The sequence below is a fragment of the Sarcophilus harrisii genome, chromosome 1, assembly GCF_902635505.1.
Source record: "Sarcophilus harrisii chromosome 1, mSarHar1.11, whole genome shotgun sequence".
Taxonomy (NCBI): Eukaryota; Metazoa; Chordata; class Mammalia; order Dasyuromorphia; family Dasyuridae; genus Sarcophilus; species Sarcophilus harrisii.
Genome location: NC_045426.1, coordinates 687,910,205 through 687,926,206, shown reverse-complemented (window position 1 = coordinate 687,926,206; position 16,002 = coordinate 687,910,205). Strand labels below are relative to the sequence as shown.

At 38.6% G+C, this 16,002-nt stretch overlaps 1 protein-coding gene across 1 annotated transcript in view; it reads left to right on the top strand.

Annotated features, from left to right (window-relative positions):
• The window catches only part of PPTC7 (protein phosphatase targeting COQ7), a 37,833-nt gene that overhangs the window by 14,210 nt on the left and 7,621 nt on the right, over positions 1 to 16,002 (top strand). The window contains exons 2-3 of the mRNA XM_031948569.1: positions 7,755 to 7,934; positions 11,675 to 11,873. Of these exons, the coding sequence (XP_031804429.1) occupies positions 7,755 to 7,934; positions 11,675 to 11,873 (379 nt within the window). The remainder of the gene's footprint in view (positions 1 to 7,754; positions 7,935 to 11,674; positions 11,874 to 16,002) is intronic.

The window sequence follows — 16,002 nt, the reverse complement described above, 5'->3', positions numbered from 1 at the left end:
ATAATTTATGACAATTCCAAAGACGTCATGATGAGAAATTCTGTTTACCTCCAGAGAGAGAATTGAAGGTTTGTTTTTTTTCCCCCAACGTGTGGCTAATGTGAAAATATGTTTTGTATGATTTTTTACATGTATAATGGGTATTGTAATTATATGTATTGCTTGCCTTCTTAATGAGGGACAGGGCTGAATGGTAGGAGGGACTTTGTAAAATAAAAATGAAAACTAATGTGAAAGGAGAAAGATAAAACTTCTGCTGCCATTGTAACATGTCATGAATGTTTCAGGTTAAGGATTTCATAGCTAAGATTACAATTGGATGCATGAATTCCATGAATGAGATGGACTTCACCAGTCATTTGGCAGAAAATTTTTATCACTATGAAAAAAACAGTTCTTTAAAGGGTGAAAAATTATGGTGAATTAAAGCCCAGTTGGCTTGAGATTATACTTTTAACCAGAACTATGATTTTTTTTTAAACACACAAAAAAGAGACATTTAAAAGAACAAAATAGATATTGGTTTATTTTTTATTGTGTTACATTTTTGTTAAAGAAGGAGCAAACCTGGTAAGTATCTGAGCCAAAATGGAAGCTACAGTTAATAGGACCCCTCCTAATTTTCCAAGTTTTACTGCCATGTGTGCATTTAGTTATCTGAATGACTTTAGGTGCATGAACTTAATGTTTACTCTGGGCTGGTAGTGCTGGAGCCTTTGAACATGAATTCCCCTGTCGTCTGTTACCCAGCAGGGCATCCCTTCCCATTTGGAATGAACGTCAGACCTCTTTCAGCAAACAAACAGAGGACTGAGGTTTTGATGCTTGATTTTCTTCTGTGCTCTAGTTCCTGAGCTGCTGTAATTTAGCACAAAAGGGGTTTATAATTTGTATCGTTCAACCAACTTAACTTTATAAAAGAGGAAACTATTGCCTCGAGTTTGTGACTTGGCCCAAATTATATAAAAAGGCAGGATTCAACTGCATGTCTTCTCATGAACTTGACACTGTCACATTGGGCCTTTAGTCCATGGTGGGGAAGGATGAAAACAATGAGCAGGACATTGTTCCTCAAAGAATGTACAATCTAGTCCATTTCATTCCAACAAGAATTAAGTGCCCACTGTGTGAAAAGCATTGTGCTAGGCCCCAAGAATGACTAAGAAACAGCTTATATTGGAGGGGTGGGGGTATAACCTGTTAATAGTCAAGCAAATAGACTGATTCTAACCCTGGGGTATATATGCAAGCCTTTAAATGTCAACCTGAAGTGTTAGTGTTTTATATTAGAGGCCAAAAGAAGTTGCCATTTTGGTTTCTTGAGTTACATGGTCATATAGAGTTTTAAAAGTAAAATCAATTTGGCTGCTTTATGAAGAACTAATTTGGAAAGAGAAGAGGTCGAAGGTTGGAAATCCATTTAGGCAGTTAACAGTAGTCTTGGGACAAGACAAGTGCACAGATATACTTAACTTTGTACAATTACTACTATAAGGGTGATACTGGGTATGCAGACAGAAAGATCCGTTGGGGACCTTGGTAGTGGTCCTCTATTTTCTTTTAAATACTTAGAGAACTTCAAGAGTTGGTATGGTAAGAAGGAACCTGACTGCCAACTCTCATGTTTTGTGGTAGACATTGCATAGGTTCTAATGGGAAAGGGGAAATGGGAGAAGTTTAGCCCTTATTTATGAAAACCAACTTTTTCTTTGGGAGACCTAGATTCTTTATTGTCAGTTTCATGCTTTGCCAGGAGTATTTAATCATTTTTTCCCTGACATTGAAATGTATTCTGAATGGCATTCCCATTCTGGTCTAAATAAAACCCAATTTAACTGTCCTAGTTTGCTCTAAAGCTTTGTGTTACTGATACAGGATGCTTTCAATTTTCTCAAAGAAACAATCATGGCTAGTAAAAATGGCATCATCTTTCAAATATATATTTAATACCATTGATCTTAGTTTTATCTGGACTCTCTAATCCTCAAGATAAGACTTTATATTATATATAACTTGTCCTTCCCAAGGAAATAAAAAGTATGTGGATTTTCACGATTTTTTTTTTCATTTGCTAATCTAGTTAATATGTGCTTTGCCCCTCTTTTCTCCTTAAAGAGATTCTGCTAATGGGACGTTTCTGGCATTCAGAAAAGAGAGAGAGAGAGAAGCAAACAGGTGTCTTGAAAGGTTGTGCACTATTCTGGGAGAAATCTGATTAATGTTGATGTGCTAAATTTATCAAGTCAGGATTGTAACCTGCTGTCAGATTACATAGTTCATGTCAGGGTCACCTGTGAGTCTTATATCAGTTTTACATGTTTTATTATGTGAAGGACATTTGGAGATGAAACCAATTTGCATTTAATAGCAAAAGTAATTGTGTCTCTTTGATTGGAAGTTGATTAAGAAGAAAATTTTTCCATGAACAATTTGAAAACCGCGATTCAGATGGCATTCTCAAGTCCTGTGCTTAGAATCTGTTTTACCACAAATTGCTGTATTCAAATTATGTCTCTTATGATGGAAACAAGTATTTTCACTATAACAAAACAGGAAAACCTCAACAAGAGTTCATAAAATTGACTTCACTGCTTGAAAAGGTGGCAGTTAGTACAGTTCACCATGTCCTTATTTATGTTAATACAGTGCCACCAAAATATCTGGATTGTTATAATATAGCTCAACAAGCATTTATTAAGAACCTGTTTGACCTGCAGGAAAGTAAGAGGGGAAGGGGAAATAGAAAGGGGAAGGGTGATAGAAGAGAGGGCATATTGGGGCAGGGGATGGTCAATAGCAAACCACTTGAGGTGGGGGGAGCAAGGGTGAAAGGAGAAAGAGAATAGAATAAATGGAGGAAATACAATTAGTAGTAGCAATTGGGAAAACAGTTTTGAAGCATGTTTCTCTGACAAGACCCCATTTCTCAAATGTATAGAGAACTGAATCAAATTTATTAAAAAAAAAAAAAAGTCAATCCCCATTCTCCTATTAATAAATGATCAAAAGATATGAACTATACAGAGCTATAAAATCATGCATGTCCTTTGACCTTAAAATACCACTGTTAGGCATGAATCCAAAAGAGATTTAAAAAAGGAAAATGACCTAAATGCACAAAAATATAGCAGCTCTCTTCTCTCTTTTGAGGGTGCAAAGAAGTGGAAAGTAAGGGGATGCCAGTCAGTTTGGGAATGAATGAATAAATTGTGGTATGGGAAAATTATGGAATGATGAAATAGTATTCTGTAGGAAATAAGTAGAATATTCTCAGAAAAACCCTGAAAATCCTCCATGAACTCAAAGTGAAATGTACAGAATACAAAGTAATAGCAATGTTGGGGGATGATCAACTGTGAATGACTTTGCTAACTCAACAATACAAGGATCCAGGACTACTATGAAAGACTTAAAAATTATGAAAAATACTATACATACTCAGAAAAAGAACTGTGTCTGAATATAGGGTGAGATGTACTTTTTTTTTTTTAAACTTTATTTTGTTGAGGGGGTTTGGGTTTTTTGGGTGGAGGAGTGTGGGGGGGGTGGATGTGTATGTGTAGTGGGGAGATCTGTTTTCTTTCACAACGTGACTTTTATGGAAATATTTAGCAAAACTTGTGTGTCTTCTTAATGGGGATTGGGGTGGGGAGGAAGGGAGAGAAACTGGAACTCAAAGTTTTAAAAACAAATGTAAAAAAATTGTTTTACATGTAACTGGGAAAATAAAAATAAAATAATTTTTAAAAGGAGGAAAAAAAGAACCTGTTTGGTTGCTAGAGAAAATTTAAGAACCTGTATATTCTCTTTGTCTGTCTCTGTCTGTCTCTCTGAGAAGAGAAGCCCACCCTAGATTTTGGAAGAGCAGATTTTGAAGGGTTCAGACAAAGGAAAGGTCCACTTCCATGGACTAAAATTATGTAAGAAAAGTCATACCAGAAGATCTTATAAGACTAATATCCTAAAGACAAAAAGAGAAATAATCCATTGAAACAAAGAAAGCTATCATCTATAGAGATAAATGTAAACTAATGTGGATACATCGAAAACTCCAGTTTAGACTTCAAAATAACTATACAGAAAATGTAAACAAGGACAGGTAATAGGATGAATACAAGAGTGTGTTGTAGTACAATAAGGATGGAGTGAAGAATGATATTGAAATCATATTTGTGAAAAAGAGGATAGAAGAAGGGCTAGAACTACAGCTCAGAATAGACAAAATGCTCATAAAAAACCAAACTCCTTAATTTTTCTCCCTGCCAGTGAACTGACAAGGAAGGCCTACCTAAGCTAATAAGAGATCCAGAGTCCCTCCCATCACAGATGACTTCAAGTCCCCTGTTTCAGATGATTTACATCCAAAAGTACTGAAAGGGCAGGTACACACGAACCCACTGACTGGGATCTTTGGAAGATGACGGACAATAGAAGGGCAGATGTCCCAGTTTTCAGAGAAGTGAGATTACAAATAAGGCTGGTTAGCAGATGTTTAGCCTGCAGAAGAGAACACTTCATTGGGTTGGGGTAATTGTATGTGAGACATTAGCTGTCTGGGAGAGTAGCCCCAAAGAGTTTAACTTGAAACAAAGGGTAGAATTTGAAAAAAGGCATTTTCCTTGTTTTAAGACAAATTACTAACAATTAAGTATCCAGAAATGAAATGAGCTCCCTTCATACATAGGTGCTTGATTCCCATAACAATAAGAGTCTGGGTTGGGGGTGGATCTTCTAGTACAAGTTAGGATATTTGTCCAGGGGATTCTTGCTCAGTTGTCCTTTGGACTACACAGCCTCTGAAGAGCTTTGCCACTTTAAAATTCTGTGATAAAGACCTGAAAGGCACTGTATGTTTGAAGACAAAAAAGAAATGGGCCTTCCCTTTGATGGTCTTACATTTTAAAAAATAATTCATTTCTATCTTTATCTTTAGGTTTTTGGTTTTTTTACATCATCTATATCTTCATCCTTATCCTTTCCCTCTCACTTACAAAATGTGAAAAGGAGAGAAAAACTAATTCAGAAAATTATATACCATACTAAAAAGTGTGTATTGTTCCACATTCATAGTTTTTACCAATGCAAAGAAGGTAGAGGATGTGGGGCTCACATATACAAGTTGACTAATATATAATTAGAAGGTAATTTGAGGCAGAAGAAAATTAACACCTGAGGGGATTATGGAAGGCCTGGAATATGGCCATCTTGAAGGCAAATAAGGAAGAGGGATTATATGTCAAGCATAAAGACAGCCCATCAGTAAAAAAAAGTACTAAGCTCCCTCTATATTCGAGACAATGTACTAAGGACTGAGAATACAAAAAGGAAAGGAAAAAATGGCTTCTGTTCATGAGGACCACACCAAGCTAATGGGGGAGACAGAATGGAGACAACTATTTACAAACAACCCGGATACCAGAGAAATAGGAAATAAAACAGTAGAATTAGAGGAATTGGGAAAGGTTTCCTATGGGAGGTGGAATCTTAGTTAGGTTTTGAAGGAAGCCAGGGAACCCTGGAGATAGAGATGAGGATGGAAGAACATTACAGACATGGGGAAGGCCAGAGAAAATGTCAGAAGCCAAGAGTGTCTTATTGAAGAAACAGCAAGGGGATTAGTGTCACCAGGTAAAAGAGTGAGTCCTCTAGGATGAGTAGAAGGTATAAGACTGGAAACGTGGGACCAGATTATAAAGGACTTTGGATGTTAGAGGGTTTTTAATATTTGATTCTGGAGGGAATAGGGAGCCTCTGGAGTTTATGGGAGTAGAAGGAGGATTGAATGACACAGTCAGACCTGCTTTTTAGGAAAATCACTTTAGTGGCTAAATTGGAGGATTAGAATGTGGTGAAGAAAGACTCTCTGAGATAGAAAGATCTACCAGCAGACTATTGCAATAATCCCAGCATGAAGAGATGAGGGCTTTCATGGGGCTGGTAGCAGTATCCTTAAAAGGAGAGATAAATGGCATAGAGGTAAAATATTTGGGGGGTGGGATAATAGTAAGGGGTTGAAAATGATACCTATGTTGCAAGTCTGAAGGACTGGGAGGAAAGTAGTATTTTGCTATTAGGTTTGAAAAACACTAGGATTTGAGAGGAAAGATAAGTTCCATTTTGGACATGTTGAGCTTAAGAGGACATCTTAAATGTTTTATATGACGTTGAAGAAACAGGTTAAGGATAAATTTGAGAATAATTACCATAGAGATAATTGAATGCTTGGTAGCTGATAAAATCATTAAGTAAAATACTATAACTCAGGAAGTTGAGGGCCCAGGATAGACCCTTGCAGGATACTAAGTCATCAGGTATGATCTAGATAGAAGATATGGCAAAAGAGACTTGAGAAGATGTTGTCAGGTAGGAGGAGAGAGGGGCATCCCCAAAACCTAGAGAAGAAAAGGAGAATTAGGGTGATGAGAAGTGTCAAAGAGAGATGAAGGGGAATAAGGGCTGAAAAAAAAAATAGTACAATTTCTACAAATATATGAATCCAAGAACTGGAATTGGAGAGTTTTGTTGGGTTGGAACATAGTATGAAATGAAGGAATGTGAAGTGAGGCCAGAAGGAAATGCTGGAGCCACACCATGATAGGACTGGCCTTGGAAACAGGAGAGAGCCCTGAAAGTTTTTCACAAGGTGGTGGTAGGTCCAGATTGGTACCCTTCAAAGACTCTCTGAGCAGCTCTGTGTGAGCCAGGTGCCTCAATGGCATGGAGGAAAGCATCAAGGCAATCTCAACATTTAAAAGCTAAGCAACACTGGGAGTGTGGGATTGTTCTTGCTAGAAATAGGAGGGTAAATAGGAACACAACTAATTTCTGTTTGGGGCATGCTGAGTGTGAGATACTGATGGCAGACTTTAAAGGGGAGATGACTAGCCAGGTAATTGACAGTAGAGCCCTGGAGTTCAGGAGAGAGATATGGAACAGACAGAGATCTTGGATGCTATAGATTGCTATAGACAGAGATGCTATACATTTTCAAAGTTTAAGATTCCCTAAGGGTGAAATTCTACAGGTGAGTTTGCCATAGAATGAGCTTGAGATTGGTTGTGCTAGGAGGGGCTCCCGCCAAACCCTGTTCATTATATGTTACTTCCTTGTCCCTGTTGATCCACCTCAATGTTTAGCTATAATTTTATTGCCTTGTCTTTAGGAGTTCTTTTCAGTTTATCCATTATGTAGCCTGTTTGGACACCATCATTTGCCTTTTTTTCCTATTAGACTCTTAAGTCCTTGTGGGCAAGAGCCATCTTGCTTTTTTTTTTCTGGCCCTTTCCTATTAGCCCCTTGAAAGATGGGGCTATTTTTTCTGTTTCTTAGCATAGTGCCTGGCACATAGTAAGGCAATTAATAAATGTTTACTATTTCTTACATCTGACTCTCTTGACCAATTTATCATCAGAATAGGCAAACAGTTCCATCCAGGTTCTTTTACTTGTTAGGAACATATCTGTATATTTGGAGAAATTGATTTAGGAATAAGCAGTGGTACTACTGGTTATGCATCTTTAGCTTGCTACAGCTAAATAATAATAATATTATATTGTAATATTTAAAAATACTATCTATGATTATATTTGTAGAAGTTGACTGAACTTGGAGGTTCAGCTTCTATCTCTAACATTACTGTGTATCTTTGAACCTATCGTTCTCTTTTGGGTCTCAGTTTCCCCATCTATGGAATAGAAATAAGCTTTGAAATGTGAGTTATTCATCTTTTTTCCTAATTTTTTTTTCCCTTTTAGGGGTAGCAGATGGTGTAGGAGGCTGGAGAGACTATGGAGTTGATCCTTCTCAGTTCTCAGGGACTTTAATGCGAACGTGTGAACGCTTAGTAAAAGAAGGCCGGTTCATCCCAAGTAATCCTGTGGGGATTCTCACCACGAGTTACTGTGAGCTGCTGCAAAATAAAATACCTTTGCTCGGTAAGTAGAGAAATTCTTAAGCACCTTCCATTTTTTTCTATTATAAGAAGGACTTTAACTTTTTTTTCATGAATCTTAAAAGAACTTTAAGCATAAAAATATTAGGACATGTTTCTTCTAAAGTACATTTTTTAAGAGTCCTTTGCTTTGCATTGCTGATGCCTCCTCCCTTCTCCCTGCCTCCCACTGTTACCTGAATTCAAATGTGCCCAAACTGCACATTGGCATAACTCAGTTTTTAGCTCATTTGGCAGGTGATGCCTACAGATCTCATAGATGAATACAGTTTCCACCCAAAATGCTCATCAGTCATGATAGTAAAGTTGGTATTGTGCTGTGCAGAAGCAGCTAGTGGCTCAGTGAATAGAGTGTTAAAGCTGGACTTAGGAAGGCCCAAGTTCAAATCAGATTTCGTTATGAACAAACGTTCTGAACGTTCTTTGAATGTTCACTAGTTGTGTAACTTGGGCAAGTCTTGTTATTCATGTTTAATTACGTTCAACTCTCTATGACTCCATTTGAGGTTTTCTTGGTAAAGACATTGCCTGGTTTGCCACTGCCTTCTCCAGTTCATTTCACAAATGAGAAAACAGGCACACAGGGTTAAATGACTTAATGTCTGAGGCAGGATTTGAACTTAGGAAGAGGATCCTCCTGACTCCAGGCCCAGTGCTCTGTCCTGTACCACCTAGCCACCTGGCCAAGTCACTTAGCCTCTATTTTCTCATCTATAAGAAGTGGATAATAATGGCACCTCATACCCAGAGTTGTTGTGAAGACCCAATGAGACCATAATTGTAAAATACTTAGCACAGTGCCTGGCACATAGTAGGTATTATATATGTGTTTATTTGTCCCCTTCCCTCCTCCCTAATCTGTATTGCTAAAAACAAAAATAAAACCAAAAAATCCTGTGGAGCACATCAGATTGCTGGGAAAGGCTAAGAACTCACAAGTTTGGAGGAGTTGGGGAGATATTTTTAGCTACTATGGCCCAGGATAGTTTCATAGACAAAAGATTCGTCTTACCTCAGAAACCCCAATGAGGAGAATGCAGATCTTCTGAAATCAGAAATCAATATATCCTAAAGATTTGACAGGTCAGTCCTGATAAGGTCATCTGTCTTTCTGTTTGTTGCCCTAAAGACTTAATGGTTGTTTACAAACAGGTCTACATGACACTACAAATATTTCCATTTTAGAGAGTAGGAGGGATGTTCTGAGAGCTTCCAAGTGCTTGGGCTGCCCAAGGTCCCTCCGGAGTGGTCTTCCCATCCTCTGTCACTATTTGTTCTTCAATTGCCAGCTTGCTCCCTCAGCTACAGCACTGACTTCCTTCTATGCAGACCCCACGGATTGGTTTGGTGGGAAATCTCTAGCTTTTCATTGTCATGAAATGATTTCCTCTGTTGACTGAACCCCACAAGCCTTCAGGAATGATTTGGACTGAGGAAAGGTATGTCCACTCCAAGCCAGATTTCATTTTGTAGGGTGAGGCCTTAATTTTTGTCTGAGGCTTTGGATAGTTAAGAATAACAGACATTTAAATGATTCTGTCAGCTCCCTACGACCATGGGCATAGACAATGGTGTCTTAATTTTGCCAGTGAATTACATTACTAGAGATTTGTCTTCCCCACAAATTTTTGTTAACTTGTCTCTTCATAGAGATTAATACATCTCTAATGCTCTCTTTCAGAAGGCCTTTTTGGGGGCGGGGAGGGCATAGGGTTCTGCAGCTCATTAGCAGATAGACCTATTTAGAAATGAAAGCTAATTGATCGATTGGTGGAATTTTGGAATTGGAAAGCATCTAATTCCTTCCCCCGGCAAGCATTTGTTCATCAGGCACCAGCTTGAAGGTTTCCAGGGAGGGAGAACCCACCCACTGCCTGTATTGCTTCTCTGAGTAGCCCATTTGACTGAAGTTGATGATCTGAACTGTAATGTAAATCTTTGCTTCCTTATTAAGAAGCAATGTAAATTGCAGTTAAACATTCTCTTCTTTGGAACATCAGATAATAATAGTTAGCATTTCAGTGGCCCCTGCACTGTGTGCCAGGCACTTTACAATCATTCTCTCATTTAATCCTTGAAACAAACCTGGGAGGCAGATGCTGTCGTGATTTTCATCGTACAAAAAGAAATGAAGATAAACAAGTTAAGTGAGTCATCCAAGGTCACACAGTCTTTGGCTGGATTTGAACAGGGCTTCCTGACGCCAGAAACCTTTGTAGAGTTAAAGGATCAGTAGATACTACATTATATACATGTGCACACATATTCTTAACACTTTAATGTATTTAGGTCATTGAAGCTTTATTAAATATCTCCTACAATAAAATGTATTGTTAACCCTTTTTAAGTGCCTATTATGCACTAGTCTCTGCCCTTAGATAATCCCTATTTCAAGGTACATCCCAGTTTCCATTGTTCATGTCTCAATATTTTAAGAGACATAAAGTGGTATAGAGAGTACATTATTGGGGCAGCTAGTTGGCATAGTAGATAGAGAACCAGCCCTGAAGTTAGGAAGACCTGAGTTCAAATTCTAGCTGTGTGACCCTGGGGAAGTCACTTAACCCCAATTGCCTCAGCAAAAAAAAAAAAAGTACAGTATTCTTCCAGTCATGCTGGTCTGGATTCAGGTCCTGACTTTTATTAGGCATGTTACCTTGGAATCTTAGTTTCCTAATCTGTAAGTGGAAATAACACCAAGACTACCTCACCAGATTTGTTTTGAAGATTTAATGAGATAATGCATAAAAAGTGCTTTGTAAACATTAAAAGTGTCACAGAAATGAATTGATTATATATGATAAAATTCTGAAGTGAGAGATTGCTTCTATAACACACAAAGGGTTATCTTATAATCACCAACATTGGGTCCTTGCCATTCCATGTGAATGGTATGTGGGAAAGTGTCTTCATGACCTCAGCAGAGTTACTCTTAACTCTAATTTAAAATGGTGATTAAGCTCTGTCCTGTCTCAAATGTTAATGCATCGCCTCCCAGAAGGCTCAGGTGCCAGTGATGCAAGAGAAGAGTCCAGATAATATAGCTGACTGTTGACATTTAAATATTAAAATTAGTATCTTGTCTTCACAACACTCTGACCTTTTGAACATCTTAATTGACCTCAGCTAGTTGCATTAGAAAGGTTATTTCAATATGAATTATATTTAGACTGAGATGGAGACCAAATCATTTTTATTTGGAGTTTGTTTCAGTGTTAAAACAACATGTTTCAAAATGGGCCTTTAAAAAAAAAATCTCTTATCTAGAGAAATTTTATCTAATTGATCCAGAAGACTCATTCTAGCTCTGAAATTCTGAGAATCTTAACCAAAAAAACTCAAATCATCATAGCTAACATATTTCTGGTATATCTCTCTCCAGCATTAAAATTTGAAGATTTTAATGCATATACTAGGCATTTAGGAATGGGTAAGATTAAGCCTTTTGATTTAAAAAAAAAAAAAAAAAAAAGATAAAAATCCATAGCTTCTGTGGCTGTTTTCTAAAAATATTTTCTAAATTTCTAGATTCATTCTACCATACTGACATTAATCAGCTTACTGTTAATACTCATATGATTAGAATATAGGAAGGATAAGTTAATATTTGAACAAAGGAAATGTGACTAGTAAAATGCTTGTGTGTAACATATGATTAAATTAAATATCCAGAGCAAATGGAGGACAAAGCTTTGGCCTGATGCCAATTTCCTTCCTTGCTAGGGAGCAGCACAGCTTGCATTGTGGTTCTGGATCGGACGAGCCACCGCCTGCACACGGCCAACCTGGGGGACTCGGGCTTTCTGGTAGTGCGAGGGGGGGAGGTGGTCCACAGATCGGATGAGCAGCAGCACTACTTCAACACTCCGTTTCAGCTTTCCATAGCACCTCCCGAGGCAGAGGGCGTCGTCTTAAGTGACAGGTGAGTCTGTTTCTTCCTGGAGCCCCTTAGGCCTGGCTCTGCCTCTGGAGGCTTTGTTGGGATGTGAGCCTCTGTTTTTTGTCCTTAGTAGGGCGACAGTAGTCACTTTCAGTTCCATGGAAGCCCTTAATAGGAAGCTGAATCTCTGAGCATGATGCTTTTCCCAGAAGCTCACAGAAAGATGGCTCCTCCTCACTCATGGTGCCCTTTGCACCTGGACACAGGCTGTGGCAGTCAGAAAGACCCAAGTTCACACCCTGTTTCAGATACTGATAAGCTCTGTGACCCCAGACAAGGCCCTTACCTCTCTTTGACTCTGTTTCCTCTCAAATGGGACAGATAATAGCAGCTACCTTATGGAGCAGACATGAGGATCAAGTGAGATCAGATAGAAAGCATTATTAGTTTTTCGTTAGCTATCTTTCTTGCATCTAATGGACAGTGATGTGAGAGCATTCTCTTTGTGTTTGCCATATAGGTTTTCATTGTGACAACAAAAACCCCAGATGGGGTCATATTTGATGGTGTTGTTATGGAAAACTGCCCCTAATATGTTGTTCATGACCATGACTTGAGAGCAGGTCCATTCCCTAGGCAGAAAACCTGAGTTTGCTTCACTGTTCAAACATGTGATGCAGAATCTGGCAAAGCTTTGACCAGAGAAAGGGAGTCAAAGTCAAAGATCATCTGGGCCATTTGACCATTTGAGGATGTGTACATCTGCTTTTGCTTTTTGCGTTTATGAGGTGTTTTTTTAGAGTTAAACTTTAAATGGCCAAGAACCTACTGTTAAACTGTAATTTGTTAAGATTTTAAAATGGCTTTTTTCCTAACACAAATTTGAAAATTATATAATTGAAAAATGCATTTCCAATTTCAGGGTCATTCCAGGTCACATTAGAGATGTTGCTCGATGTTGCTCCTGAGAGAGAAGCTTTACTGAATGTCCTTTACCTATTGTTCTGGTTCTATCCAGATCTTAAGGCATTAACAAATTCTTGCTGCCAGCATTTTAATCTGAATGAATGATTGGATCCCAAAGTATCCAAAGCTTGCTGGGAACTTTTATGGAGACTTGAACTAGATTCTGAAATAAGAATACAGCTGTGTTTTTGACAGAAAAAATGTAATAAGGTTATTTGTAAAAATTGGTTTATAAAGATGATGACCCCTGATCATATTAACCTGCCCAGAGGCATGAGCTGGGGACCTGAAGTGCCAGACTTCACCATTGGTTTTGATTTTTCATTGAACTTGTGGCCCGTTTTCATTTTGGGGTTCAGCCACTCTCTGTCATTTGGGTACCATCAGGGGGCAAAGGCTGCCAGTAGGTCAGTGGCCGTTGCTTTCCTGGGCCCCCAGGGCAGCCTGGCCAGCATGTGATTGCGGCTCATGTTTCAGTGCGGGCAGCTTCCCAGTGGCACAGTGTGTTCAGTCAGAATGGGCAGAGACTGCATCTGGCAGTAGGTCAAATTCACGGATGGGAGTATTGGGAGAAGAGAACAGAGCTGGCCAATGGAAGGAAGTCTTTCACAGGCCAAACAGCAAAGGGACACTCAGGCAAAAAAAAAAAAAAAAGAGCACAGCCCCAAGTGGACTTCAGTCTCCCACTGGTCATTGATCTGGACCTCCCAGATTGTGTTTGTTACAAAAATCTCTGAGCAAACATGCAGGGCCAGCCTTCTTTCAACTCCACATCTTCAGGATGGTTTTTAATTCTACTGAATCTCCCATCGCAGTTTCTTTTTGTTTTGTTTTGTTTTTGTTTTTTAACTTTGAAAGATATATATTGAGTTTATAATAAGCTTAAAAAAGAAAGCCATATATAGAATGTAGATTCCAAGTTTCACGGATTTTTCTTTTCTTTATTTTTTTTAAATAATAGCTTTTTATTTTCAAAATACATGCAAAAAATAGTTTTTAGCATTCACACTTGCAAAACCTTGTGTTCCAAATTTTGTCTGCTCCCTTTCTATCTAGACAGAAATTAATGTAATATATGTTAAACATGTGCAATTCTTCTATACATATTAACACATTTATGATGCCACACAAGAAAAATCTGATCAAAAAAAGAAAACAAAAAGCAAGCAAACAACAAAAAAAGGGAAAATTCTATGTTGTGATCCACATTCAATGTCCATAGTCTCCTCTCTGGGTGTAGATGGCTCTTTTCATCATAAGTCTATTGGAACTGGCCTGAATCACTTTATTGTTGAAAAGAGCCACATCCATTGGAATTGATCATCATATAATCTTGTTGCCATGTACAATGATCTCCTGGTTCTGCTCATTTCACTCAGCATCAGTTCATGTAAGTCTCTCCAGGCCTTTCTGAAATCATCCTTTTGGTCGTTTCTTATAGAACAATAATATTCATATACCATAACTTATTCAGCCATTCCCCAATTGGTAGGCATCCACTCAGTTTCCAGTTCCTTGCCACTTTAAAAGGGTTCTTTTTGTAATATGTCCTAGTTTATTCACAATATCCCACTTCAAGTGAAATTAGGAGTTGTTACTTCTAGACGCTGTAACTGTTGGACTCTTGGTCAGCCTCTAGTTTCCAGCCTCAATGCACAGGTGGACGCCTTTCGTATTCTGCTACTTTTCTATTCTACTATTCTACTACATCACAAAAAGGACTTGTGTTGGGGCATCGTTGGGGTTCAGGAACTGTATTCTTGACTGGAGTTAAGAACCTGGCTCCGATCTCAGCTCTGTCTCTTTTCACCTGTGGAACTCAGGATCACTTGCCCCTCTGCCTCTGTTTGGTGCCTTATAGCTTTAAATCTGTGACCTGGCTATTTTTGTCATCATAAATATTTGACTGTCACTTAATACCAGTGCTTCCCTCTAGTAGCAAGTACTTGGGGTCAGAGATCTAGAACCTCAAGGGACCACAAAGCCACCTATCTCTACTCCCCTGCCCTCAATCTTATAATTAGGAACTTTGAGATCCAGGGGGTTATGTGGCTCAATTGGGGTCACTAGGTGGTAGTGGGGTGGACAGAGAGCCAGGCCTGGAGGCAGGAATTTTTGAGTCAGATACTGACACTAACACATGTGGGACCCTCAGCAGGTGACAGCCTTTCTGCCTCAATTTCCCCATCAATATGTTGGGAAGCAAAACAGCATGTCCCTCCAAAATTTGTCGTGAGGGTCACTGGGCTAACATTTGTGAAGCACTTAGTGAACTTCAAGGCTCTGTGTAAATGTTGGTTATTACTATTGCACCAGAGCACACACAGAGGCAGGATTTGAACACTAGTCCTCCAACATCTGAGCCAGAACTCTTTGCTCTGAAGGTCAGGAAAAAGTGAACTTGAGAACTTGTCAATGTGCACGCTTCATGTTGATGATGGCAGGAAGCTCCTTTACAAAAGCCGTTTCATTTGAAGGAAGCCTTGCAAAGGCCAGGCTTGGACAAAAGCTTTTTGTCTTTCCTTCCTGAGCTTAGTTAACTCTGCTCTTCTTGCTCTCTTCCTACCTCATTCCCTTTTCCATTTCTTGTTGTTTTGTCAGCCTCCAGATTTTTTTCCCTCGAGGCAGTTTAAGGAGTCAGGCCCAATCTGATAACAAGTTTTGACATCTGGATCATTTTGAATTATAAAACTTTGGGTCTAGCTTACTAAAAGACCTATAGACCCACCTAATAGGGACCTTTTCCCATTCCCTTCACTCACCCACCTTGGTTCTTTTTTTTTTTTTTTTTTTTTTTCCCCCAGTCTCAGGTCTTTGCTTTCTTCTTTTCCTGCCTAAAAGGTTGTCTTAGCTTTTTTAAAAATCAATGCACATACACATTCACATATACACCCCTTGGAAATGAACTTTTTAAAATTGCAATTCTAATCGACTTGGGATGGGAAAATGGCATCTACATCCAGATAGGAAAGTATGGAGACTGAATGTGGATCAAAGCATAGTGTTTTCCTTTTTTGTTGTTCATTTTCTTTCTCGTGATTTCCCTTTTAGTCTGATTTTTCTTGTACAACATGAAGATCTGGAAATATGTTTTAAAAGATTGTTCATAATTAAGCTAAGACTGCTTGCTATCTTGGGATGGGGGGGAAGAAAGAGGGAGAAAAATTTGGAACACAAAGTCTTACAAAAATGAAGTTGTTTTTTT